Source organism: Macrobrachium nipponense, chromosome 6 (assembly GCF_015104395.2).
Source record: "Macrobrachium nipponense isolate FS-2020 chromosome 6, ASM1510439v2, whole genome shotgun sequence".
Lineage (NCBI taxonomy): Eukaryota > Metazoa > Arthropoda > Malacostraca > Decapoda > Palaemonidae > Macrobrachium > Macrobrachium nipponense.
The window spans coordinates 36,514,673-36,541,063 of record NC_061108.1 but is presented as its reverse complement, the minus strand read 5'-3'; the positions used below and the strand labels follow the sequence as shown (position 1 = coordinate 36,541,063).

At 35.6% G+C, this 26,391-nt stretch overlaps 1 protein-coding gene across 12 annotated transcripts in view; it reads left to right on the top strand.

Annotated features, from left to right (window-relative positions):
- LOC135216890 (voltage-dependent calcium channel type A subunit alpha-1-like) overlaps positions 1-22,213 on the top strand; it is a 638,668-nt gene extending 616,455 nt beyond the window's left edge. For all 12 annotated transcript variants that reach the window (XM_064252425.1, XM_064252417.1, XM_064252414.1 and 9 more), the window contains 3 exons: positions 10,596-10,762; positions 11,911-12,062; positions 15,513-22,213. In XM_064252425.1, coding sequence (XP_064108495.1) covers positions 10,596-10,762; positions 11,911-12,062; positions 15,513-16,393 — 1,200 coding nt within the window. In that variant the 3' untranslated portion in view covers positions 16,394-22,213. The remainder of the gene's footprint in view (positions 1-10,595; positions 10,763-11,910; positions 12,063-15,512) is intronic.
- The last annotated feature ends 4,178 nt before the right edge of the window (positions 22,214-26,391 follow it).

Below are 26,391 nucleotides of genomic sequence, written 5' to 3'. Positions count from 1 at the left end.
CTTGTTAAAACTTCTAAATTGGGACTCAGGACAACAGATCTCTAAAGTAGTGGTGTGGGAAAGACCACTAAGAACATTGCTGACTGCTTTTCAAAGTTATAGCTTTGTTGGCAGAAACTTTTGTAGCTAAATTTCTATGTCAGTCATAGCCATATTATCGAAATATTTCAGTACAAACCTTGAATCCCTAGAAGAACTTGTCCTCTAAGCTACACAGACTTGTCATGAGGGCTTCAATTCTGTATAAATTCTATAACTTTGCCAGACTTGACCGCTGTTAATGGCAAAGTAGTCAGTCAAACACTAGACTTGCTTAAATTGTTTTGTTTACTTAATACCCCCAAAGATCAGGCCATTTTCCCTGATCTTTGAGAAGGAAATTTCACAATATAAGTTAGAACCTTAAAAGTGATATGATTGTGATTCTGAAAATTTAAACGGGAGCATCACAGTTATTGCATGATTTATGCTTGTAACACTGAACACAACGATTTTTATTGTTTTTGTTAATATATGACAAGTACCAGAAATGAACATCATGAGTACAGTGATCTTAGGTCACTCTTGTTAGAATTTCCTGTTTCTCTTAAACCTGATACTGGGCAGTATTACATTGTGATCATCTTTTCGGTCTAGTATTCAGCATTTGCTTATTTATTGCCACAAGTATATCAGTGTTTTTTTTTTTACTGATCTTCTACTTGGCATGAATGGATTCAAGTTTGGATCACTGAAGTCATTTGCCGATTAAGTAAATGTTAGGTTGCCAAATGTATTAAGGTCTCCTATTCCATTGCTAATGGCTTGTACAAATTCCTTGAGCAAAAGACTGGGAATTATAAATAAACAATAATGTTACTTGACTTCTACAACATCCGCTAAATTTCGGTAAAGTTCATTGAGATTTTAACAGAAAACCACGAGACTAATCATTTCCCGGTCTTCACGTGAAGGCAGTTCTGTGGTTTATGTAGATTGATTCATACACCTAAGCGTGTTACTGAAATTGTCCTTTGCTTCCAAACTTGTAGGTTAATTTTATAATTTGTAACTAAGACATTAAAGGAAATAGATTAAGGCTTCCCTGGCCCTCATAAAGTGATACTTTAGTGTAGTAGAGAAAAGCTGCAACTTCGGTTCACAGAAAACTTTTCTGTCCGTTTAAAATACCAAATATTTTCCTTATTTCTTAATGTTATTTACAAGTACGAGCCTTAAGAATGTACGTGGAGCATATTACCTCAAATAGTAACGTAATTTGTTTTAATTCATTTCTTAATGTTTGATATGATCACCTGTAGTATCAAGGATAATGAAAACTATTGAACATGTGATAAATGGGTATCCTTCACATTCTGATGAGTGGCATCAGTAAATAGAGTTTCTTTACGAGATATATTGTTACGTTCTGTAGAAGTGGAGTGCCTGTTAATAGTATATAAATTTACCCTTTATTATAAGGATAATTAATGCAGTAACTTTAGTTAATCTTTTTTGTGTGGAACCATGACACAGTGTATTGTTTTATCTTGAGGCCATCTTTTAACAGATAGGGAAAGGTATTTGGAAGAGCAGCATTTTGCTGATTCTCGAAATTTGAGTGTTTTTTATGTAGTGTCTTAGGGAAAATTGTGTACATTTCTTTTAGCAAATGACTTTCTAAAAGGTTCATTCGTGAGCCAAAAACTCAAAGTTTCTCTTTTCAGGTTTATCAACGACAATTATGTTAATTAATGAAAATCATTTTCCTCCAGGAAGAAAATTCGTAATGTAATTGGTGAATGTTTAAGTGATTTATATTGAAAATCGATAGTTCAGTATGTGAAATGGAAAGTAGTTTTCACTGTTCCTTTTGGCTTTTTTTTTTTAAGCGTAAGGTTAATTAAAATGGTTTTTCGATCGGTGATGAAGAAAACACAAACCTCTGACTTTACATACCTCGCACCTTCTTCCTTACCAAAGCACATGAGGTTGAAGCTGAATAACCTGACGAAGGTGCGTCTGGGTTGAGTCACGTCAAGTTGCCGTTACATCAGAAGTGTAACTAAGAACAAAGGGGAGTGGTTTCTGAAGGGGGAGTAAACAAGCCTAATCAAGTGTCAAATGGGGGGTCGATCGGAGGGTCCTGTTGATCCCATAAAACTGTGATATTATCTCACACCTAACCTACATTTAGTCTGGATTTATTTAAATTTCGCTCAAGAGACTAATGAAAAATTAGGTTGTGTACTTTCCGGATGCAGAGAGAAGTAGAAATGAATCTTATAAATTCATATATCAAAACATGCTCGCCTGTTCAAAGAATAATTTTCACCAAAGTAACTATTATAAATAAACAGTAGAATGATTTGACGTAAGCCAGTAAATTAGAAATATATAAAGAATGAGACAGATCACTCCCGATCATCAGCTTCGCGGGATATCTGTGGTGCAGGAAGCTCGGACTTTATTCCTCCAGGTGCCTCGGCGAGTCCCGAGTCCCTTAGAGGCTCTTTCAGGCTTTTTGAGGCTTTTTGTCTTTTTGCAGAATTAAGAATTGTCTCCAAATAATTTCACTCGGGCAAAGTATCGCATACATTGTTCATATTGCACCAAAATTGGAATTTCCTATTTTTTGTCAGTTTTGATATGTGTTACGTCATCTGCAAATCAAGAAATTTCAGACTACTTTAAAGCTAAAATGGCTTGCACAGGGATACAAAAAAATTCTTGGATAATCAATTTACACTGGTTGCAAGTTTCCATTTAACATTTCTTGGGGTTTTTTTCTTTGCGTTTCTAATACGATTCAGATATGTTCACTTATAAGGCAGATTTGTTATCCCAAAGTCATCGTGATTGATTTGTGGTATCCTCAAAATGAATTTAATCGTACACTTCAATTTGATATTTGATGGCATGTATTAGTACACGGGGATGACACGTGACCTTCATGGCAATCCGTGCCAGACACATCCTGGCGTAACGCGTTGATTTTGTTTACATGAAAACATACCTAGAATTACACTAATGACAGTTTTAGTGAGATTCAGTAGCATGGAATTCACTTAAAGAATAATTGCCATATTTTATTGCAGATGTAGCATATTGAGAAGATTTCGAAATGAATGGGGATATTTCAGTATAAACTGAAGTGGATAGAGCTCTCTCTGACGATAATGTTGCCTTTTTTTGTAGTAGATTACAAGTAAACATAAGAATTTTGTAGTTTATAATATTATAAACATGCACAATATACATTTATTTCAGAGTATTTCTCAGTATACGACACTATATACTTGAAAATGTACTATGCCTCGGCTCTCGTCCCTTACTATACCCTTAATGACGTAGGTTATTACAGAAATAATATTATGAAGAAATCTCTGCTTTAGCCATACGTGTATGTGGGAGAGTGACGTTAAATCTCTCCCGAGGCTAAGTGACTAAAGGCAATCGTTATTTTTTTCGTTTTACTTTAGGTAATTTTACTGTAGGTAGGTCTAGCCGATCAGCAATGAGCGTCAATGATCAGATAGCTGAAATTTGCCTCTTAAGATTTGGTAAGTCTCGACATTTCATGGTGTGAAATTATTTTTGCCGTTCACATAACACAAGGTGCTTGTACGGCAATAGCGGCAACCATTAGCTTTTTGGTTCATTTTTATCATTTGATTTTTGGGGTTTGAAATGTTCTTGACTGACATGTGTTGCCGCTTTTGTTTGAATTTCGGTCAGTAATTCATGTAGTAAAGACATACTAACTATTATTACATGTGATGAACTAAGTCATTCAAGCGAGCGTCATAAGCCTTTGAAATAAAGCACACTCTTGATGTTGGTGCAGTTCAAATGAGTTTTTCAACGAAAGATAACTAGAACTGTTTCCTAGTTTTTCCAGTCATATCTTTGACATTCTGTCAGAAGCAATGATGATGCCTTATTGAGCATAATAGTCTTCAGGTTTATGTATTTTTTGTCTCCTTGACCTCTAGAACTTGCAATGGAGAAGAGAGAAAGGATATCAGTTCATTTCATAGCTTCAGATTCAGGATATGGGACCAGTGTACCTGAAACTGGAAATGCGAGTTCATTTGTTGTACTTACAAGTATTCATAATGTTCTCTAACTTGTATTTTTTCCAGGGTCTACAAATATATTTACGTAATTGAGTTTATTATTAAAAATAATAATAATCGTAAACTGTATACTTGTTGGATTTTAAGCCAGTCTTTCTGGTAGTTAAGAGAAAGTTTCATTTAGCTCTAGAATAAAGATAGAGATGGCCAAAGATAAAACAGGTAACTTTCACAGATGCCGAGGCATTATAGTTGTCTTACTTCAACCTCTACAACTTTTGTGCAATTCCCATCAACTTAGCTTCAACTTTCTTGTGAATTTCTTCAGCTGGAAAATGATCTCTCTTCCATACATTTGTGGCCTCACCTGTTGAGCTTTAGATGGTAATACTATACTATATATATTATATATATAACTTGAAATCATTCCCCAGTCTACTCCCACCAACAGTATATGTCAAGTGTGTTCTTTGGCTTCTTCGACTCAAAGCTCCGCTAAAGCTCCAGAGTTTTTCTGACGTCACAAATTATTGTCTTCTTCTCCTCCTAGAACTTTTGTGGTGCTGTATTTCTGTCATTTTAAGAATGAAGTGATTAGTATTCTATATGAAATTTTCTTAGATTTGCCATATTCCTGTATATTGCCTTGGCAGAGAACAAAGATGTCTCAGTACAAAGTTTTACGAGTAGATTTAGAATACTTTAGAACCGCGAGGACATAGGATAGGAAATTTTAGATTGTTTTAGCTTACCCTGAATCTTTGACATAGTAAGAATTACAAATGCTGGTGCATAATGTAGATTTAGTAGATATTGTAGACAGCAGATTTCTGCTGCCTTTTTAACAAATGGGTTTTTTGACAAATTTGAAATAGAATTTCTAGAAACCAGCTTTCCCTCCCCCTGTATGACAAACTGTAGTTATATCTATTAGTGTTACAATGTAATTTTAGATTTGTATTTTATAAATAGATAATAGAAATATAGTAATATTACGGATGTGGAAATGAAAGATGTAATATTTTTTGTAGACAAGAGAATAGAAAACATTAAGCAGTGGACTTAAGTTGTGTATTTTCAAAATATCTCAGATTTGACTTCTAAATGACATCTTATTCACTGACTTATCATATCTCTTAATTATATCCCACCTTAATCGTCTTTAAAATTTACATAGATATCCTATCTAATCAACTGTACTAACTGGAGTCTTCTGCATTACTGTGATACTTCTTAATGTAGTGTTGAATCATTTCTTATAAAAGCATTCTTGTGAATTGTAATGGGTCTGTATTGAAAGGATTTTGACTTTTATTTCCAAATGTAACAGTATTCCGCATAACACAGGTTCATAATTCCATCCGTCACCTAACTTACAAATTCCCACATGGTCACACAAACATGAAGTCTAGACATTTTGTATTTTTTGTTGATACCCACACACATATTTACACAACCATTGACTCATGGGCGTATGAGTCATTGTAGGGTACATCATAACGCTCTTTATTGTTGTAGCAGGTGAGTTAGCAAGCTGCTTTTTAAACTCTATGATGAGACTTTTACTCATAAAGTTACTGGAAGTCTCGCAGGGGTCTGCAATGAAAATGACACAGACAGGCCACCAGCCAGGGACAAATGACAGGACCCTATTTGGCTTACTGTAAAGGGCTGCTGTTCAAATTGTCCTCAAGTTTTGTTGTTGCTGTTTCTGAATGAGCTAGCCTTGTATCGGCCTCGGCAATTGCTCCTCTTAGAGCAAGATACACTGAAATCCCATACGATCCTTTGTCACTGGTTCAGTTTCTTTGATAACTTTTGGCCTTATTATGTTTGCTTAGTTAAACAGAGGTAATGGTTGAATGAATCATCTTTTCATACTTTTTTTTTATTTCCTTACTCTTTACATGTTGGTATGATAGTATGCAAGTAATGAGAAATCAATTCAAAGTTAGTACTTTATTTCAGTACCCAGTATACAAAATATCAACATTGTATTTCTAAAAGATATACTGCCAGACTCCTCCTTGTTTTCGATAGGAGTCTCTTATTGCCAAAATCGTGAAACCCAATCGCTTATGTAAACTAGTACTCCAAATATTTGCTCCTTACCTTACCTTTCAAACAATGTAATGTACACTTGAATCTTTTAAATGATTAAGTTCATGAAATGTCATGAATCTTTTATCAGTTGGCTCCGGTAGCTAAAAAGAAGGAACAAACAGTTGGTAATACTTTTTCTAGTGAAATGACAATGCCTTTTACCCCCTCAAAAATTAAGTATCGAAATAGAAAATGGATATAGATTTAACCCAACTTTTACCTTAACTTTTAGTAGGAGTCGTTGGGCTATCAGGTTTGAGGACTGCACAGCCGTAAAATCAATTTTTAGCATCTGTTGGTCTTGTTTAGATGCAATTACAATAAATAGTTAACTTGTTCTATTCATGTTTTGAATTGGAAAGGACAGCAGCGTTGTTGCTAAATGATTCTTACCTTTAGATCCGCGTATAAGGAAGAAATTAGAAGTACTCTTTTTCGCTTCCCTAGGTTTGAATATCACCAATTTGATATCATGATTTGAATTATTTGTATATGAATGACATTTCATCACTTTGCCATCGACAGATTGAACTACTTTGTTACTTAATAATGAAACCAGCACTCTACGCCATCTTGGGTTGTCGGTGCATTTAGTATTAGGTAGTGCCGTTCTTGGTTCTTGTTTGTGTCTTACAAATCTTATCAATCTTCAAGAGCAAAATCAGTATTTTGTTCGATATGAATTGCATATTTTTCCTTAAACATGTTCTATTGGAAATCTGCTCTAGCACAGAAAAGAAGACTGTTTGTTTACTTATTCAAATTCAAATTTTGTGATGGTTAGTTTTCCACGCCATTCTGGCATATGTTAATTTTTCATTAATTGCAATTTATGGCTCCTCTTTTTCTTTGAAATAACGGTACAAGAAGCTTAAGCAGTTTTTCTTTGATATAATAACAGTAGCAAACAGCTTAAGTTAAGCGCTAGGTACTTAACTCACTATCTTCAGACTTTGTGGTTTTGCACTGGTACAGTTTTTTTACGTACTAAGCAATTATGTGCAAGAACAGATTCAAATTTAAGACAGGCTTGGTAGCCATGCATTGCGTTCCTTGTCATCTCCGGCTTGGCTAACACTAGTCTCCGGTAAATCCAGGAGTTTTTGAGAGAGCTCCTATGTCTCGTCCATCAGAGAAATTGCTGTAGTATCACGTTAACTCTTTGTAAATACTGAGATCTGTAACGCTACAATTGCAAGTTATCTTGGACCGTCTGAAATGCAGAATGGTCAAGATAAAAAGCATCAAGTGCACAGCAGTACAAAGTGATAGATTAACTGCGTTGGGGTAATATGTCAGCTGTATCGAACTCAGAAAAATAATGAAATACCCAGCACGTGGGATAGTTTTCAAGTGAATACTGATTGTTTATTGAGCTTCAGAGGAGAATCATTTTCATATCTAAGAGATTTAAAGGTCCAAGATTCACTTCACAATTTGAGTTTTACCAAAGGCTGTTCTCCAATTCGTACTACTTTGAGCAGCTCTTACATAAATACATGTCTGCCTGAAGACTGCTCTTTCTTTGTTCGTAACAGAAGTGTATCAGAAATACATTGTCACATCGTCCATCTTCTGGTTTTGTCATGTGCCTCATCCCTTTCCTCCCTCTCAAAAATAAGGAGTTGGGTTTTGATAACCATTTAAATCTTTACTACCCATAAGGTAGATTTGTCAAGAGATGTGTAAGATTTCTTTGAACATCTTCACACTTTTTTGTCTTTTCTATCTGCATTTCTCCCTCAGTGGTCTAGAAGTGTCGCGCTGTTTTGTTTGTTTGTATAGTGTTTTTACGTTGCTTGGAGCCAGTGGTTATTCAGCAACGGGACCAACGGCTTTACGTGACTTCCGAACCACGTCGAGAGTGGACTGTTTTGCTCATCTTGAATACGCACCTTAAAGGAGGACAACACGCCCCAAACAAGAAAATCCTTCTTGTTCGAACTTTGTCGGTATATTCTGATCGATCCATTGTCTGTTCAATCAATTGAAGGTATTAGTAAACTGTTAGGTGCAAAATAGTGGAACAGAAACAATATAATTTTGATATAAATATAATAAATTAAACTCTATTCATGGATGATTTTTACACAAATGGTTCATTGAAAAACGAGCATTTTTGTAATGCCTCATTTACGTGAGGCTTATCAAAAGTAGTCTTTTTCTATTACGACTGAAGAAGCCCCTATGATGATAGAGCCGGTTTAATGGTGATATCTCTTCAGAAAAGCAGAGCTCACTCCTTTTGTCTGAACATGTGGCTTTGAAGATTGCTGAGAGTGACATTTTGGATTAAATAATTGTTCAGATAACTTGCGCCGTCTCACTATACTCAACTGAAAAAAAAACTATTCATGTTCTCAGATACTTTTTTTGTTTACACTCCAATAACCCGGCTTAGGCCTTTTCTTGTGGCTTGAAAATGCTGTATGAAAGAGTACTAGGTAGAACTATTGTTCGTTTTAATGGGACCGGAACACCCATGTTCATTTCCTGAGTCTCTGCCACATGGCTCACGCGCTGACTTGTATGGTTGATGAAGGCAGCAGGAGACAGTCTTGTGGCATCGAGGAGGGGATATCCGATTTAAACGAAATGAAAACTTAGCTGCTCATCTCAGGGTTTTATATCGGAGACTTTGTCTCTTTAAAAAGCTAGGCTGCATTTGTATACAAGTCTCGTAATAGCACTTAAAAAAATTTATAGAGAAATTGCAACCCAGTTTTCTACCATTATATATAAAGTCCACATAAATCATCATCAACCATTCATTGAAAATTTTCTGGGTAAAACATCACTTTCATATTCTGTTTCTTTTTCACATCCACCCACCCACACACTGAATCTCTTATGTGAATACTGTAAGAGTTGTTATTGTAAGTCAATACTTCGGCCTAATAACGTGCAAAATATTTCATACAGACCTACGTTGAGTGTTTTGTGTAATCAATTTTTGAAAGTTGTTTACATTGTGTTTTGTATTGTGTGTTTGCCACCAAAGCCTGTATAAGCTTCTCGAGTCTTACTTATATATGTTATTATAGCCTTTACAGATGTCATCTGTTGTTCTCATTCTCATCCACTGGTATTTCCATCCATACCTATTCAATATGTATGTTATTTATAAAGTGACAAGTTTTGTCCTTTATAATTTACTGTTAGTTTTGTTCAATGGTTGTATCAAAATGTGTATTTATGCCTCTCACCTCTTGACTGTACTATTACTATTTTCTTTAGATTTGACCCACATCCACTTCTTTCTTTTATTTTTCGTTCGATCGTCCTGAAAGAGCAAGATCGTTTTCTCTAGACTACAGACAAAATGTCGTCTTCCTCTCTCTCGGATTTGTTTTCACGGATAATTTTCTCAGTGCCCACCTGATGTTGAACAATATGTACATACAACATCCCTTTCATAAATAGAACTTAGTTTTGGTTATTGTATGATTGATGTTGTCTTTGGTGTTCAATTTCTCCCTCATTATTAATGTGAGTGCATCGCAGCATCTATCTGTTTCTATTTGAATATGAATAGATAGTTACAGTTTCATGGGGAAGTTTTATCATTTGTGATTTTTTTAACTCAAATTCATATTCAAGATGTAACTGTTCATTATTGAACGTTCACTTCTTACACGAGTGTTCAGTCTAGTACTCCAAGTATAATTGCAATTCTATGTGGTAGATCATACGACATCAACCATATGATTCAGACTTAAAAAGGGAACACATTCTAAGAGGAAGTTGTATTTATTTTCATTTCATTTGTTATACTTTGCTTGTACACTTAATTTGTTTTTTTAGTTTGCATCATCTTCCAAATTTTGTTGCACTTAAGCCATTCCATAGTATCATTTAAGCAAAATTATAGATGATAAGACTTTACATCCATCTTGGGATTTAGCTGAATCAGCAAAGTTCAAAAGAAACGCTTCATAGCATTTTACTTGTTTATACTTTTCAAAGACATTTGCCTTTCAGATGAATTAATCAATAGAAAATCACACCCAAAACTTCTTTTGTATCAGGTTAATTTAAGATTAGCTAAGTGTTTAATATAAGAATATTTGATTTTACCTACATTGTATTTAATGTTCTTTTTAAATTTTTGTATTTGAAGAAGGTCACATTAACATACAAATTATTTTGAAAAAATATAGGCTTTAATGAAAATCATATTCGTTGTATTCAGACCAAGTTTTCGAAGAGGAAATCTATGTTGAAAAGGAAACACTAATAAACTCCAAATGAATAGGCCATTTGCAAATGATGGAGAGCCTTTTGTTAGAGTTAAAAGTAAAGTTTTTGATGTAAGTGTCTATTGTTTGTTTTTGTTAAGAGAAGTTACATGCACTCGTCCCCAAGAAACCCGATGTTGGTAGTGTCTAGGGTGAAAGTAAATAGTGCAGTGGCTAATTTGACTCCTCTCTCAAGGTGGGGCTGGAATTGGCTGAGGTAGTACAACGGGCTTCTAGGCGAGGATCACTTGCTTCTGATGAGGGAGGCTGCCACCTGAGACCGGATGAATATCCCATCAATCGATACAGATCGAGATCTCCTTCACCCTCTAGAGGCTTCCAGTCACCAACACCACCACACAGGTCAGCGCTGCCATGTCATGGAAAATGTCCTTTATGCTAAGTTGTGGGTTATGTATTAAAGTAGTTCCTCGTTGGACGAGTGGTATTCGCTCTCGCCTACCAATCTGGTGGTCCGAAGTTCGATTCTCGGCTCTCCCAACGCGGAATCAGAGGAATGTACTTCTGGTGATAGAAATTCATTTCTCGATATAATGGGGTTCGGATCCCACAATAAACTGTAGGCACCGTTGCTAGGTAACCAATTGGTTCCTAGCCACGTATAAATATCTAATCCTTCGGGCCAGCCCTAGGAGAGCTGTTCATCAGCTCAGTGGTCTGGTCAGACTAAGATATCCTTAGCATATATATTAAAGTAAGGAATCTTTTCATTCTTTATCATTATTAGGAGTAAAGTGCTTAAGAATGAGTTCACTTTGCTTGAATGCTTATCTCACTTGGGTTTTGTTTGATTTTACTAGGACTTTATTAAACGTATTTGACCCTTGTCCCGTAGGTACTTACATTTTCAAAGTTAATCGTGGATTTTGTAACTAAATTGCCAGCTACCAAGGAAATATTCATAAATACATAGTATAGTCCCTGGTAACCTAAACGATAAGTGATAATGCAAACTTACATGTCAAAGAGAACAACTCTTATTTTTGTATTCTAAGTACTACATCTTTTGTTTCAGAAGCTTAGAGCTCACTTCCCTGATTATGGTGTTACTAATTTTAGCATTCAAGAAAGTTGCTGCTGATAAAAACGTTCTCTTAATAGACAAAGATAGTGCGCATTTTAGTTACTAACGGAAGCAGCCAACGCAGAAAAATAAGTCATTCAAAATCTTAAGAGCCTTGATGGCACAGTATCAAGAATAACATTATCAAATCTGTATTGCATCATGCACAGCCAACGGCCGAGTGATGCAGAAATAATGTTAAGGAATATGTTTTACTTATAGATTAAGTCTTTCTTAGATTTACAGAATACGTTTTGACAATTAATAATGCGCTCATACTTATAAGTCTTGATAAATAAAGAACGAAAATATTGCCATAGATTTATCTGTTCTGCAATATGGATGCAGAAAGGTCTTCAAATTTTGCTAAACCCTCCACTGATAGGACCCATGTAATGCTATTCGAAGTTGATTATACTCACCTCAGACGCCTCCGGTCTCCAACTCCAATCAGGCGGAGCCCATCACCGAGACGTGTTGGACAGCAGCCTCATGATATTGGCTTCAGTGATGCTGTCAGTGATGTAGTGGACCTTGTCAAATATGATCACGTACACCACAAACGAGGTAGGCTACTAGGTACGTAAATTTGGGCAGCCAGACAGCAACCCTCTGTTCATTTGGCTATCAGGTATGTCAATGTTGAGATTGAATGCAGCTTTAAAAGAAGTTCTTTGGAGACAGTATTATGGAAGACAGGATAAATTTCAGTGAGATGATGTGTGTTGTCATCCCAGATCGTCACACAAGCAAATTGGAAAGATGTGTAACTTAATACCAGCATTCACTTATGAAAGTCGGGGACATGGTTTCAAGTTAAGGGCCTGCATTATATTACTCTGGTAAAGGCATTGATCTTTAATTCAGTGCATGAAAATACTACGAGAATCCCCAAAATGTTGAGTGTTTATGTCATTTTCTTCCATCAAAGTTTAGCTGACGTAGACTGTGTGCTTGAATGGTTGACCTAATCCATATATAATGACTTTTTTATACCTCATTGCTTAAAACAAGTAGAAAATGTCATTGGGAGCAATGAATGTTTGACAGATGTCCATTATTATATTGGTATCAATATGATTTGTTGGACAATTGAAATGATTGAAACTTGATAATTCATGTGCCCTGATTCGATGCATTCGTAAATTAAAGCTCTCTTAATGCAAGTGGTACTATGAGTCATTTTTAACCGATATTTTAGAGAAAGTCTTTTTACTTCCACAGAAATCTGCTCATTTTTGAAGCTGCATTCAAGAATTGGTGCTTTATAAGAAGACACACTCTTTTGAATCAATATTCCTTAGATATCTTGAAAACACCTCAGCAGAGATCTTTTTCGAGCACTAGTTACATTTTCAGCTTGTACTTTATTTACAGTAAAGTAAGAAAAATTACAATTTTCAATATAGTTCTCTACAACAGAGTTTCAGTTTGTTTCCTGTCTCATTTTAAAATGGAGCGAAAAACCGTATCAAGTAAAAAGTACACTATTTTTTTCTTCTTTTTTAAATGTGTGTGAGAAATCACGGACGTGAGAAGATTGCAACTAATCCCAAATGGACTGATTTATCGTAAAAACACTTGAGTTTCCTTTTCAGTGAGTTCTCAATGAAAGTAATGCCTTGTCTTCTTATGAAGCACACAATGAACTCTGTTGATCAATGTAAAGTGTCAGATATTAAGGCATTGGTGTGTTCAGAGGTATGACGGTAGTTTTCGATGTTTTAACGAGCTTCCATTACAATACTTGCGTAAAATTACAGTACATGCGTAAAATAAAAGTATAATAAAGGTATAGCGATATATAGAAATAAAACTTGGATACAGACAATTCCTACGAAACAGAAACGGGTTAAGACCGTGCTGCAGGAAAATCAAACAACTCGATTATACTTGTTATACGACGTTGAGTCAATTTATAAGTAGATTCTCAACTTGTCATGCTGCATATTAGATACGTCTATATCCATTTCAGATACTCTTCAAAAATCGAATAAGTGAATAGCATGTCTCACTTGATGTTTTTTATTTTTTTAATATATGTACTATGTGTGTAGCTTTTTTCATATATGGTGTAGGTTGTCAGTAGTTCCTGCAAGAATTGATTATCCAGTACATAAAAAAATGTTTCAAATATGACGTCATATCTCTGAACATGGAACAGACAAGAGGGCGTCACGGGAAGAGTTAATGCAGTTTTTGTTTCCGTCATTCATCAAAGAAAGTCCTCCTCGGATTCGTGTCCGAGAGTTGACAGTACGAATGACTTGCATTAACCTGGTAAATAGTATCCCGAAGCCCTCCCTTATTTGTGTGTCGTCAGTTGTGAGAAGAGTAAGGTCAGTGTTGATTAATTTGCTTATGTTTCCTAAATACTGAGTAATTATAAGATGCTTTTGCTGTCTTGTTTGATGCCTTGCATGCTTTTAGTATTGATATTATTTTCTGTAGATTAGTTGAATATTATACCTTTGTTTGAGGGTCTGTTAACCTCTAAAAAGTTCATTGCTTTACCTTCGTCTGGTGATTCAATTTAGGAGACCTGAAAAATTATTAAAATGATTTAGAAGCATTTAGCAGTAATGCCAGATAAGGTCGCTTTTATTGGTAATTCCAGATGAGAAAATAGTCATCCCACAGCTCTTTAAATTAAGCTATCATGTTATAGGGCGCATTGAAGTTATCTGATGCACAAAGCTCTTAAATGTTTTAATGCTGCGTGATTAATATTGTTGGATAAGTCTAAATTTCCTTCATTGTCTCCCTCATAATCAGATGACTTTGTGTGTTTAAAGAAGTGGATATGAAAAGGACAAGACTTTTTGTAACTTGGTTGAGGTGGCTCTTAAAGAAAGCACTAGTTTTGACATAAAGAAAGCACAGGTTTTGACATGATGGACGTTTGATACAAAATTTTATAGACGAGGACAGTTAATGATTGATAGTAATTTTATCTGGTGCATTAAGTTCCTCTTGAAGATTTCACATTATAATTTAAGTTGTACTTTGAAGGTTTTATAGTTAGCCTTTTTTTCAAGTTACTACCACTATTACCACCACTTTACATGTACATTAACACCAATAGTGATTAGCTTTTTTTTTTCTTTTTGTACAGCCCTGCAATTACGCACATCAGTTCAGCTGTAGTGGTTAAGTGCACAATGCGAAGGCAGTTTAGTGCTAGAATTGTATCGCAAATGCTATAGAATTTAAGGAAATATCCTAGATATTTGTTTATGCTTTTGTTCTGCTCATACAAGCAATCCTAGGTATATCTCCTGACTTCGTAGAGGAAAACAAGAATGAATGTTGAATCTCAAACCCAGTAGGTACCTTTCTGAACTAAGATTACTTGTAGATAGCAAAATTAATCCTGCTAAGCTGATTTGGACAGGATTCTGTGTGCTTAGAGTAGTACGTACAGAGAGTACCTATGGAATCAGAGTTTTGTCGCAAACGGATTGTTTTCAGAATTATTGCCTTAAGAAGGATAATGATTTAATATTTTCATCTAAGTTTTTTCAAAAGCCATTGGCTTTCTGTGCATTTTCGCTCTAAATTTCAATTGGGGCATGCTATACATACGTGCATCCTATGTCGAGAATTATCTGGCAAAAATGTTCCTTTATCTTTTTCCTCATTTACTAGTAGTTGTTAAGGCTTCTGTGTATTCATTTATATAATCTGGTAATTTATTTATGTTAACTTTTATGTTTTTGCGCTTTTATATTTAAAGCTTATGGAATTTTGGTGAAAAGTTAAGATGAATGTTTTTTGCATGCATAAATGAAGCATATAACATTTTTATCTTCTGTATACTTCAAAAATAGTACATTTTTTATTTTTTAGAGAAAGGTTAGAACATAACATCAATAATTTTCTTATAGAAACTGTAAAGGCATTTGATTTTAATAAATTAGAGTAAAATTCTAAATTGACTGCGATGCACTGCAAATGGAAGGCAATGAAATATTTACACTTGAAAAAACCCAAGTTGTTGGACTATTCTCATTGTTCATCCTTTTCCAGGCAAACTGCGTGGCGATGAGTATGGCATAATGTCTCCATTGCGAGGTCGAAGTCCAAGTCGACGTCGCGAACCTTTCCCTCCACGACCATGGGAGAGAGACATCCGCTCTGCCTCCAACAGCCCAGATCGTCATTACATAACAACCAGGCTGGATACGCGTTCACGCAGCCCATCCCCACACACTGGACTAACGGGAGCTGCTGGTCGGCGAGGTCGAACATTAGAATACTATGGCACAGCTTCCCTAGATCGTCGATCACGCAGTCCCTCCCCACATCAACGTGCAGGTTCCAGTTACCCAACCATACCTCAGCGTCGTGGAGCAGGACGACGGTTACCCCCCACTCCTAACAAACCATCAACTCTTCATTTAGGTCCACCTTCATCTCAACCTCCAACTGGCCATCCAGGGTCAGGTCATCACACTCTTTCTAGTGCCAAGTCGCCGACAAGATCACAACCCATCAATTTCCCTAAACTAAATGCCTCGCCCACACATGTGCCCAAATTAGAAATGCCACCAGTGTTCCGAGAAAGAAGGACTCCACCAGTGACAGAGGGGAGTGCTAGACCTCGTGTGGCCCCGTCAGGGAAAGTTTTACCCCCAGGTGCGCTCCGCCGCCCACCTATGGCACCAATTAGAGACCAATATCCATATGAACGGCGACCTGAGGAACCACTTAGTTTCGAACAAGCAGTGGCCATCGGGCGGGGCACCCGTCAACTGCCCTCACCAGCAGTGCCTAATGGGTACAAACCAGGGCGGGAGCGAGCGGTACCGAGATTACCAGCTCCTGTCGGACCACCAGGTGGTGGGCCGCCTCGTAGAGGGGCCCCAGGTGTACGCCATAGTGACAGTGACGAGGATGATTGGTGCTAGTGGTTCCCACAGGGCGACGTGGGCCCCCACTGCCCTCAGACTGGTGGCAGTGGGGCCGACGGCACCCTGACTAGCAGTGCCTAGGATTAGAGAGGAGCACAGGACCTGGGCAGGGGAGGCATTGTAGTCACAAATGTATTGTGGCTTTTCTTCATGTTTGTTTTGTACCATATCCCCTACAAGTGCTTTATTTAAAACATAAAACAAATGTTCTTTGAAATCTGTGATATTTTAATATCACCATTATTGTAGCTCTCAGATGTGAGAGTTGTATGAATATCAAAAGGATCAGAATGAGATATGTCATTCCACTTTGTCTGTCAGTTTAGTCATTGTTCATTAGATGTAGTCTTGAGTACCAATTTGTTACCTTTTTCTTCTGGTTTTGATAACTAGTCAGTTAGTAGTATTTAACATTTGCTATGGAGACTTTGGTTCTCCCTGTCTTATCTCACACGACAAGAAAAAGCATTTGCCTGCCAAAGCTCTTGTGCTGGTATATTTCAAGCATGAGAAGATGCACCATGTAGGGCATCTCTTATTGCTGTCCTTCACATTCCTAGCCGTGCAGGTCTTGGGTTGTATTTTGGAAATACTTTAGTCCATTTTTACCCTTGTGATATACTTACAGCCTTTTGGTGCGTGAAATAGATATTATATTATTTTTACACATACAATTTGTTGGCTGTTTCTAGTTGCAAGAGTTCAGATGTTAATGTAGGAAAGTCATATTAGTGAAGACATTAACTGCATCTTTGTTTGTAATTGTATTATGAGGGTATTGATAGACATAAGAATTGCCAGAATACCATCTCTTGTTATACTCATAGTTTTAATCTTCAGTGGACTGTGGTGCCTTTTGTATCTCATGTCCACATCGAAGGCATGTCCAGTATTGGCGAGGGGGGCAGTGTGCCTGTGGTGACCCCCTCCCTGCTTTCCTGCCCCATTGTACACCAAATCATCAATTCATTTGATTTTCTATTGAGATGATCTGTTATATATAGTTCAGATTAATTTTGTTGTAAAAATGTGAATAGAAATCTATGAATTATTAATAAGTTGAGATTTGATAGAGTTGTTATTTTAAAGTTGATTGAATAATGGGAAATTTTATCATCAGAGATATAAAATCACCTTATCAATTGTTATCAGTGAAAATATTCCAGGTATCTATGGAACATGAATCAATTGGTCATCATGAATTCGTACTGAAACAAGATTTGTTCAAATGAACCAATGTCAGTCGCAGGACAATTCTGTTTTTAAAGTATACTGGAAAGATGAGCTTGGTTAGGGGTATGCTATCATTTAGTAAAGTAACAACCTTACCATTTTGACCTTTTGTATGAAACGTCCTGCCTTATGTGAATTGGCCCTTGTGGTGGGAGAGGGCCAGATATAGCACCTAGGAGCAGTGGTTGAGATGATTTGAATATCTACAGGAATTTAGATAAGCTCAGAAGTTGAAAGGAGCAGTTGGGCGTCGTGGGTCAGACCAATTATGAACTAGCTGTGAAAACTGATTAATTTTACGTGTTTTTTGGATGAGAGTACGCCCTCATCCAATTAATGGGTTGTATTATTCAGAGTACTTCTGATTGAACAGAAGTTGTTTAAATGCCTCATGAAGTGCAGTACAGGGATCCTTATTTTGTATAAGAAGTCCCATAGTATATAATTAAATGATTGCTATGTAATCTGATATGGGTTTGAGCCATAGACCCCAACATAGTCGAGCCATTTCAGCTGTATAGAAATGATAAAGCATTTAGTATGCCTTAGTCCTCAAAATTAGATCATTAGTGCTACATCATGAAAATTTCAATTGGCTCTTCACACTCTGAAAATGAGGCTATTATCCGCAAGTTCCATAAGGATTTACAGGGCAGTATGGGTAACATTCTCACATTGAATTAGGGTTAACTGAATACAAAATTGCTCTCGTTTCAATCTGCAGCTTCCCGTAGTAACTGCGAATATCCAAATCATCATCTGTCTGCAAATCCATAAGTGCATTTTTGTATATTATTGTAGTATCACCTCCTGTAGTGTTTCACAGTATCCATCCTGCTACCATGATTATACTGTTCGAGGATGAAGATTGTTTGAATCTTAGTATTCAATTAGCAAGAATTTTAAATTGTGTGAAATTCATAGAAAATACAGTGCAGTCTTAATAATGTATTTAGTTGGGATCAATTTTTTAATGTATTTTTAGTACAGTGTATTTTTTTTATTGAATTGCTGTACTTTTTATTGTTATTTTGACAGCCAAATGTCACATAAGGTAGAATGCCCAGTCTTTCACTAGTGTGTAACTTGTAGATGGAATTTTCAGTGAAAGTGATCAATTGATTTGGGGTTAATAGATGTGCAACAGCTATGAGCTATGGTTTATAAATGTTCTACATTTCTCTTTTTTCGTTTCGAAAATCTGTCGAGCAAAATCATGACTTATGATTTCATCCAATTGTCAAACAGTCAGTGCCAGACTATGATATTCTACCAAATGTGTAAACTTCACCTACTCCATCCCTATGACTGAAATAAATTGGGGTGCATCTTTGGGGACAAAATATTTTCTGTTTTTGTTTTGTTTATGTTTGATTCTGTTAAATTGCATTTGGAATCACTTAGTAGTATACAGTAGGTTTACATGTAGACTATATACATTTGATTACTTTCATTTTCCGAGAGGGAGGGGGAATGTAAGGAAGGTGAGAGATGGCGTCGTGGTATTTTGCCCTGAAATGAAATGATAGTTTTTGAACGGTAAGAGGTAAGTCCCAAGTGCATAGTGATGCATCTGTTGACCAAGGTTATTACCCTAGAACAGAGAAAAATAGATTTTTAGATTTGCAGAATACAGTACGTAGGGTGTAATAGAATATTTTGTATCTCTATCAAGAACACATTTTGGCAATGTGACGCTGTATGTCATTGCTTCATAACATTATTATCTTGTGTTGAGGATCGTTTCGTCTTATATTTGCTGTGGAAACCATTCAAATTCCATACCCAACTCCTAAGCTTCTGTTGAATCAAACATAAAGAGGCCAATAACAGAAATTGTCTTGCTCTGCAAAATGCAGCTCATCCTCTAGTAAGATTTGGCTGTCATTTACAAATGAATGTCGTCAGTATGAAGCATATTGACAAAAGTAAAGTTTTCGCCTTCATCTCATCTCATTATGAAATCTATTATTGCCCAAAATGCCAATGTAAAAGTGTTCCAATATTTATATTCCTCAGCTGAAATGCACAGAGACTTTATTGTGTCTATCTATCCCTAAAACTCTAACATTTTCGTACGTGCTTAATGTTTCAGTCATTACCTATTGTTTAAAATTTCCACCTTAAAACTTGAATGAAAATCCCAGTTACAAATGAGATTGATATATATATATACATAGGAATATGTATACAGTATATATATAATATATATAAATACATTATATGAAGTATAAACCATTGATCTAACTAAAAATTCAGTATATATATCACATACAAATGGCGGTAATCATTTAAAAGTTCACAGTTTCAGTACATTTGTATTCTGTAGTTATATGCCAGCGATGGCCGTAACTGCAGTGCGACCACACATCTTCCGCAGTCCATGTGCGGTCGGAGCACTGTCCAGCCTGCAGCCGCTAGTGGTCTGCAGCCCATACATATACTACTGTTTTCTACTTGAAAATAATAATGTACATGTGAATAGTATCATATGACAATTCTTGGGCATCTTTTGAGTGTTATCAATCAGCAGCTCTGAAAATTTGGTATATGTTTATGCTAAAAAAGACAGAATATCAGTTGAATGAAAAGTGACATAAAGCAATGTACAACATTGAAAAGATCTTCAAGAATTTTTGTATGAGAAACCTTTATAGCCACTTACCTCTAGTGCATGAACAGTTTCAAATGACCGATATTATTAATCATTTGATCAGTTTAATTACCATAGCTTTTGGTATTTAAAAAGTATAATAGGCAGTCGGTTAATCAAGTTTAAATTAGCCCAAGACTGTTGAAGATAACTACAAACCTCTATATTCCCTGTAATGAAACCCTTGAAGCAAGAGTGGCCCCCAAATGCAGGCCTTTTCTCTAGAAGAATGCAAAGAGTAATTACATATTCTTTGCATTATCGTGTGTGCCTTCAGTCACTTCAGTTTTTCCTCTTTGCCTGTCATTATTACATGACGAGATCTGAAAGAGGAGCTTGCAGCGGTAAATGCCACAAGGTTCAGTTTTGACCCTCAGTCCTTTGTATGTTGAAAAAAAGTGAACCATATGGGATCTAGAGAGCTCCCTTTTCACCATCCCGTCAGCCATACAATACGTATAGAATGCAGAAAGCATTACTTTATCATGGTCTTTAACTGGTTTTATAAGAAAGTCTTATGTGCATAAAGCAGTTTTGTGAAGCATCCAACCAAGAGAGCATCAAGCATCATTTGTATGGGAGATCTTGTTCAACTAGTGCTAATGATTTTAATGCTTTTGGTTGCCTGTGCAGACACAGCTGATTGCTTTGTGAACAAAGGATGATACAAAGAAACAGCATAGCTCTTATGTTTTGAAAGAGCTGAAGATATTGTGCTGAGACTGCCATGTTAAGTTTCAATGTTTCCTCCAAGTTTGTGGAGAGGAAGTATGAATGATAATAATTATTATAGTAAATAAATGAATAATTATAATAACGATAATTTGACAGTATACTGTATAAAGTTTAAAAATGTAACCTAATGCCAAATTGAGACTTTTTGATGTTTCTGGCTATTCCCTCTTGTAAGTACCAATTGAGCATTCCTAAATTATGAAAATATTTTAACAAACTGTACACTTGTTGTTGATTGTATTTTTTTTTCTTTTTTATTTATTATTTTTTTTAAAGTGGAAGGTTTTGAAAATCCAAACATACTACAATTTGTTAGGGGCATACTATGTGCATCAGTTCTTACCACGGAAAATACTACTGTCTTCTGGAATATGGATTGTTTTGTGAATTTGAAGAAAAATAAAGTTATGTATATGTATTGCTTTTAAAAAGATATGCATAGTGTTTATAGGTAAAGAAGCAAGTAAACAACTTGAAAACATAAGAGAATTTTGCAAGGCAACAACTAACCAATCATAACTGGTAATGCCATGATTTCTTGTTTTGATTGGTTAGAATTGCTAAGGAAAACGTCCAAACTTGCATTTTCAATGAAATTCCTTCTCGTTGCTTTTTTTTAATTGAATTTCCAAACCTCCACTTTGGAAATTCGGTGATGACGTCATGAACTGTGTGACTTCATAACTTTGTTGTACCCGCTCACTCGATTATGTATAGCACATTACCCGGTAGATGTTTTTGAAGAGAATTTTATACAAGTTCGTTTTCCTACAATAAATGAAGCAAAGTGAGGTATAGTGCTAGTGACTACGGCGGTGTGGTTTAACCTAAAACATTTTCTGCCTTCATCCAGAACTTACTTTAAGGACTGGCTTCACAAAACTCTCACTGGAAGGTTTTCCCTGTGAAACCCCTTTTTTAAGAATATTAGTAGAACAGGAAGAGCAGTCTTGTCAGAATTTTGCGAAGCTGGTGCTTACTTTATATCTGGTAGTATTCATGACTAGAGAATTTTTAAGGGCAGAAGTAAAATTACAAGCAGTGTATGTCAACCGAATATAAGATTTTTTCCATTCCTACCTTCTAACCAAGTACTCTCTCTCACTAAAGGTTTTCATACTGTATGCGTGGTCAGGTCTGTACAGGATTATATTGTCTCAAATAAACATTTTATCAATATGCATTGTTTAAAGGTTGATTTTGTTTCCTTTACATACCCTTGACTGTTCACACAGATAGTTCGTTACAGTATTATATCCACTACGAGAACACCTGTAATTCTTACTATGTTACATATAAGTCCCTGAGGGCACATACTATACCATATCATTCATTCATTATAATCTCATATTATTCAACTTGACATCAGTGAGCCTTGGGTGTATTTTATACTTGCTTCCCATCCTGAGCGTAGATACTGCGATTCATATATATATATATATATATATAAATATATATATATGTGTGTGTGTGTGTGTGTGTGTGTGTGTATAATAAGAGCTCTCGCTTTCAATCACTCAAAGTCGTCACTTTAGTACTAATTCATATCCTCGGCACTGAATTTTGGTTTTACTTCAGTTTTCACCCTCTTTACAATCATGATCATTCCTTCATTTCCGCATTTGATAATAGTTGCCTTCATGCCATTGCTACTAATTTTACTCAAAACAATCTTGTTTTCTTATTCCTCTTTTTTCAACAGTATAAAATTCTTTCATTAAAAATGATTACAGTAGACCAAGAAATTACATACATTCACTAAATGTGGATTTGCTCCACGACACGAAAACAAAATCCTTGAGAACGCAAAATGCTTCGGAATTGTTTCCAGATTAGAAACAAACTTTGTTGTTTTAAGACCAGAAAGCACTAAGTATGCATTATATACACTTTTCCCATTTATATATATTATGGCCTTTACGGTATGTCCTGACTATACAGATTTGCGTTTTTGTATATAAAAAGTCTGTCTTAGCAATATTGACAAAAGAGTAAAAACTATCAAATAAGTATTTATAAGCACCAAAGACCAGTGGGTATTAGTCTCTTTCTGACTTCATAAACTATTCTGCTTTTTGCAGAAAAGAAGAGGCTCAACTGAGAAGCTTATCCCTTAAGTCGTTGACCCACCCATATTATCATCGGTCAAGTTATATATATATATATATATATATATATATATATATATATATATATATAATATATATATATATGTGTGTTGTATGTTATATATGTATATATATATATATATATATATATATATATATATATATAATACATATATATATATATATATTGTATATATATATACAAGGTATATATATATATATATATATATACCTTGCAGAATATATATATATATATATATATATATATATACCTTGTATATATATTATATACAAGTATATATATATATATATATACCTTGCAGAATATATATATATATATTATATATATATATATAATATATATTATATATATATATATATAATATATATATATATATATATATATATATATATATATATATATAATATATATATATATATATATATATATTCTGCAAGGTCCAGGCAACCGGGACTCTTATATCGATTAAGATATCTGTAACATGCTTACCAAAGTTTTTTTGTTTTCGTGGTATAGACCTAACACGTAGTTGTGCCATCAGTAAAGAGGATCCCTAAAAGTTGTCTGTGGAAAACGGTGAAAATTACCAGATTAAATAAGCACATACAAATAGGCTAAAGAAGACAAAATTTATTTTTGCCTTTTACAAGTTGACTCTATAAGTCAAGTGCTAATTTTTTTCTGCCTTTGCAAGTGACCTCAGCTAATAGTTCTGCGTCGCAATGACCTGTGTAGGGCGTCTGATCGATCGTTAGTGTGGCGACTAGGCAACTTACCTTCCTGGGTTGAAGAATGCATTCCAGTCAGCAACATAAAGTGCTGAGCTTTATTCAGTTTAAAAGTGTTTGTACCTTCATTAAGGATGTATCGGATTTATTCATTTTTCTATAATTTAAGCAGATTAATATATATCAGTAAATTTTTTCACGGGAAAATCCTGAATGCTGAAATTCTCATCATCCCTGAATGTCTTTACAAAGGAATTAGCCTAGTCTTCGGCAAGTGACTAGTGAAATTCCAAGGCTATCATCATAACCCTAGATATAGAGAAGGAACACCCACTAAAAATCTGTAGTTATAAATCAGTCGAAAAAAACAGAAGGGAACTGATTCTGCTGTTGACCAAGACTATTGTGATATTCATGCTTTATATCTTGTAAATATGTTAGATTTTAAATTGGCGTAACCATTCAGTATAGCGAAGTCAGTTGCCCGTGTGGCCTTTTCCATAAGAATAGAGTTCATGATTGTGAATAATACGTAATAATTAGGTACTATAAAACACGAATAGACCTATTTGTGTCCATTCATGATAATTCATCATGTATGAAATAAAGTTTTAAAATTAGAACAAAATATTCGGCATAGTAATGGAACAAAACAAAGGCACAAAACACCCAACTAAACACCAATTTGCAAGCCTCGAGGAATAATGGCTATGGTCTACCCCTTCACTGGTCGTCTTTTCTTTGCAATCCGCAAGCTAATTTTTGCCTAGAGTATGTATATCTGAAATACAGTGACGGCCTTGAGACATGCATGGACACTGGAAAACACCCAGAAAGGTTAGCCCCCATTTTACTCATCTTGTGCTGATAGCCTAAAGTACCTAGGTATAGATTACGGCCATTGACAAAACTACTCCGGTAAACAACGTAAGAACTTTCTTAGGAAAAATTTGAAATTCTTCTAGAAAATTGTCTTTTAACTACATTATAACTACATTATTTATTATTTATCATTTTAGGCCTAAATGTAAGAGACATGAAAAAAATAATTTCGCCTGTAGTCTACCTACCATATGCACAGTAACTTATGGATCCTAAGGATTTAAACCTAACCTAAAGGCATACCTATTAGAAAAGGTCAGGGTATATATTAGTATTAGAGGCTTGTCGGTATTTCTTTGGAAATATAGCTACTTTTTCCATATTTTGATTGCTTATCAAGAATATAGGTAGCATTATTTTTTGGAGGTCGACTTTAATTAACCCGTATTTAGGTATTACCTTAGAACTCTATCCTATGGTAAGGGGGGCTGGTGGGAATGTGGAGTTTGGGATAGGGTAAGGGAAGACGTAGCCCAGTGATTAAAGTGCCTTGCACTGGTGACATAGGTACATTAAAAGACATAGGTATAAGGTAGAGGTACAGACTAAACATTGTCATTTGTGAGTTATCACTAGAGCTCCCAAAACAAAGTGGAAATTATCGTAACCTAACTTAACCCACCCCTGTCCAAAGCTAACCTAGCCTTGGGCTCTGCACCCTATTCGACCTGGGTTATGGGTTCACTTCTCTAGATCATAGCTACTCATCTTAAGCTTGGCTGAGGAAAGTTACTTTGAAGGGGTCACATAGGCTAGGCTAGTTAGAACTGACATGTGCTACAAGGACCTGAAGTACTGCTACAATACAAGTCATGGTGTGTAGCTAGATAGTAATTTAAACAATGAACAACATATATATTACTGTATACATTAAATATAATATTAAGGTTTAAGAATTTCCTGTGTTTGGCCAGGGATTATCCAATGTAATACTGGTACATTAAATATATTATATAAGGATTATTGATGGCTGCGATAAGTTTGTTACATACAATCAGCAAAAACAAAAGGTGTTTTGTGGTGCCCCTTCAATATTCACAAACTAAACAAAGATAGAGGATGAGAGTGAGACTTGAAGTATTCTAATGAGATGTAAAATAGATACGGGGAAACAATTTGTCTTACTTTATGAAGGAGATTTGGGCGCCAGTGTCTTCGAAAGCGGAGACCTGCTGAGCACATTAATAACCTCTGGGAGGTGCAACAAAGATAGACCTCGCAGCTGGGAGTCGGGTCCTAAGGAAGAGCTGTGAATGATGGCCAGGGCAACAATGGCAGTAGAGGCTTTTGCAGGGCACATCCCATAGTTTCAGCTGTGCCTATACATGTTACTCACAGGGAAAATGCCTTGCTGAAATCTCTTGGTGGAGCCATGACTGTACAAGTAGGCAGTGGGCTAGGTTTGAAGGGCTTCCCCTTTGGCTTTGCATTGGGCTTTGAGCTTCCAAGTACCCTAGTTTATTGCAATAAGTCCATTCAGGTGGAGAGGAATTCTGTATGGGCCTGAACGATGTAGAGAATAGCTTGTGGAGGTTTGTGTCTGGAGATGGAGTATGGGTGCTGGAGCTCAAATCGTCAGCTCTCTGGCAGCATTCTTGGAAAGTGGTAGGTGTCTTCTCACAAATGTAAAGGGC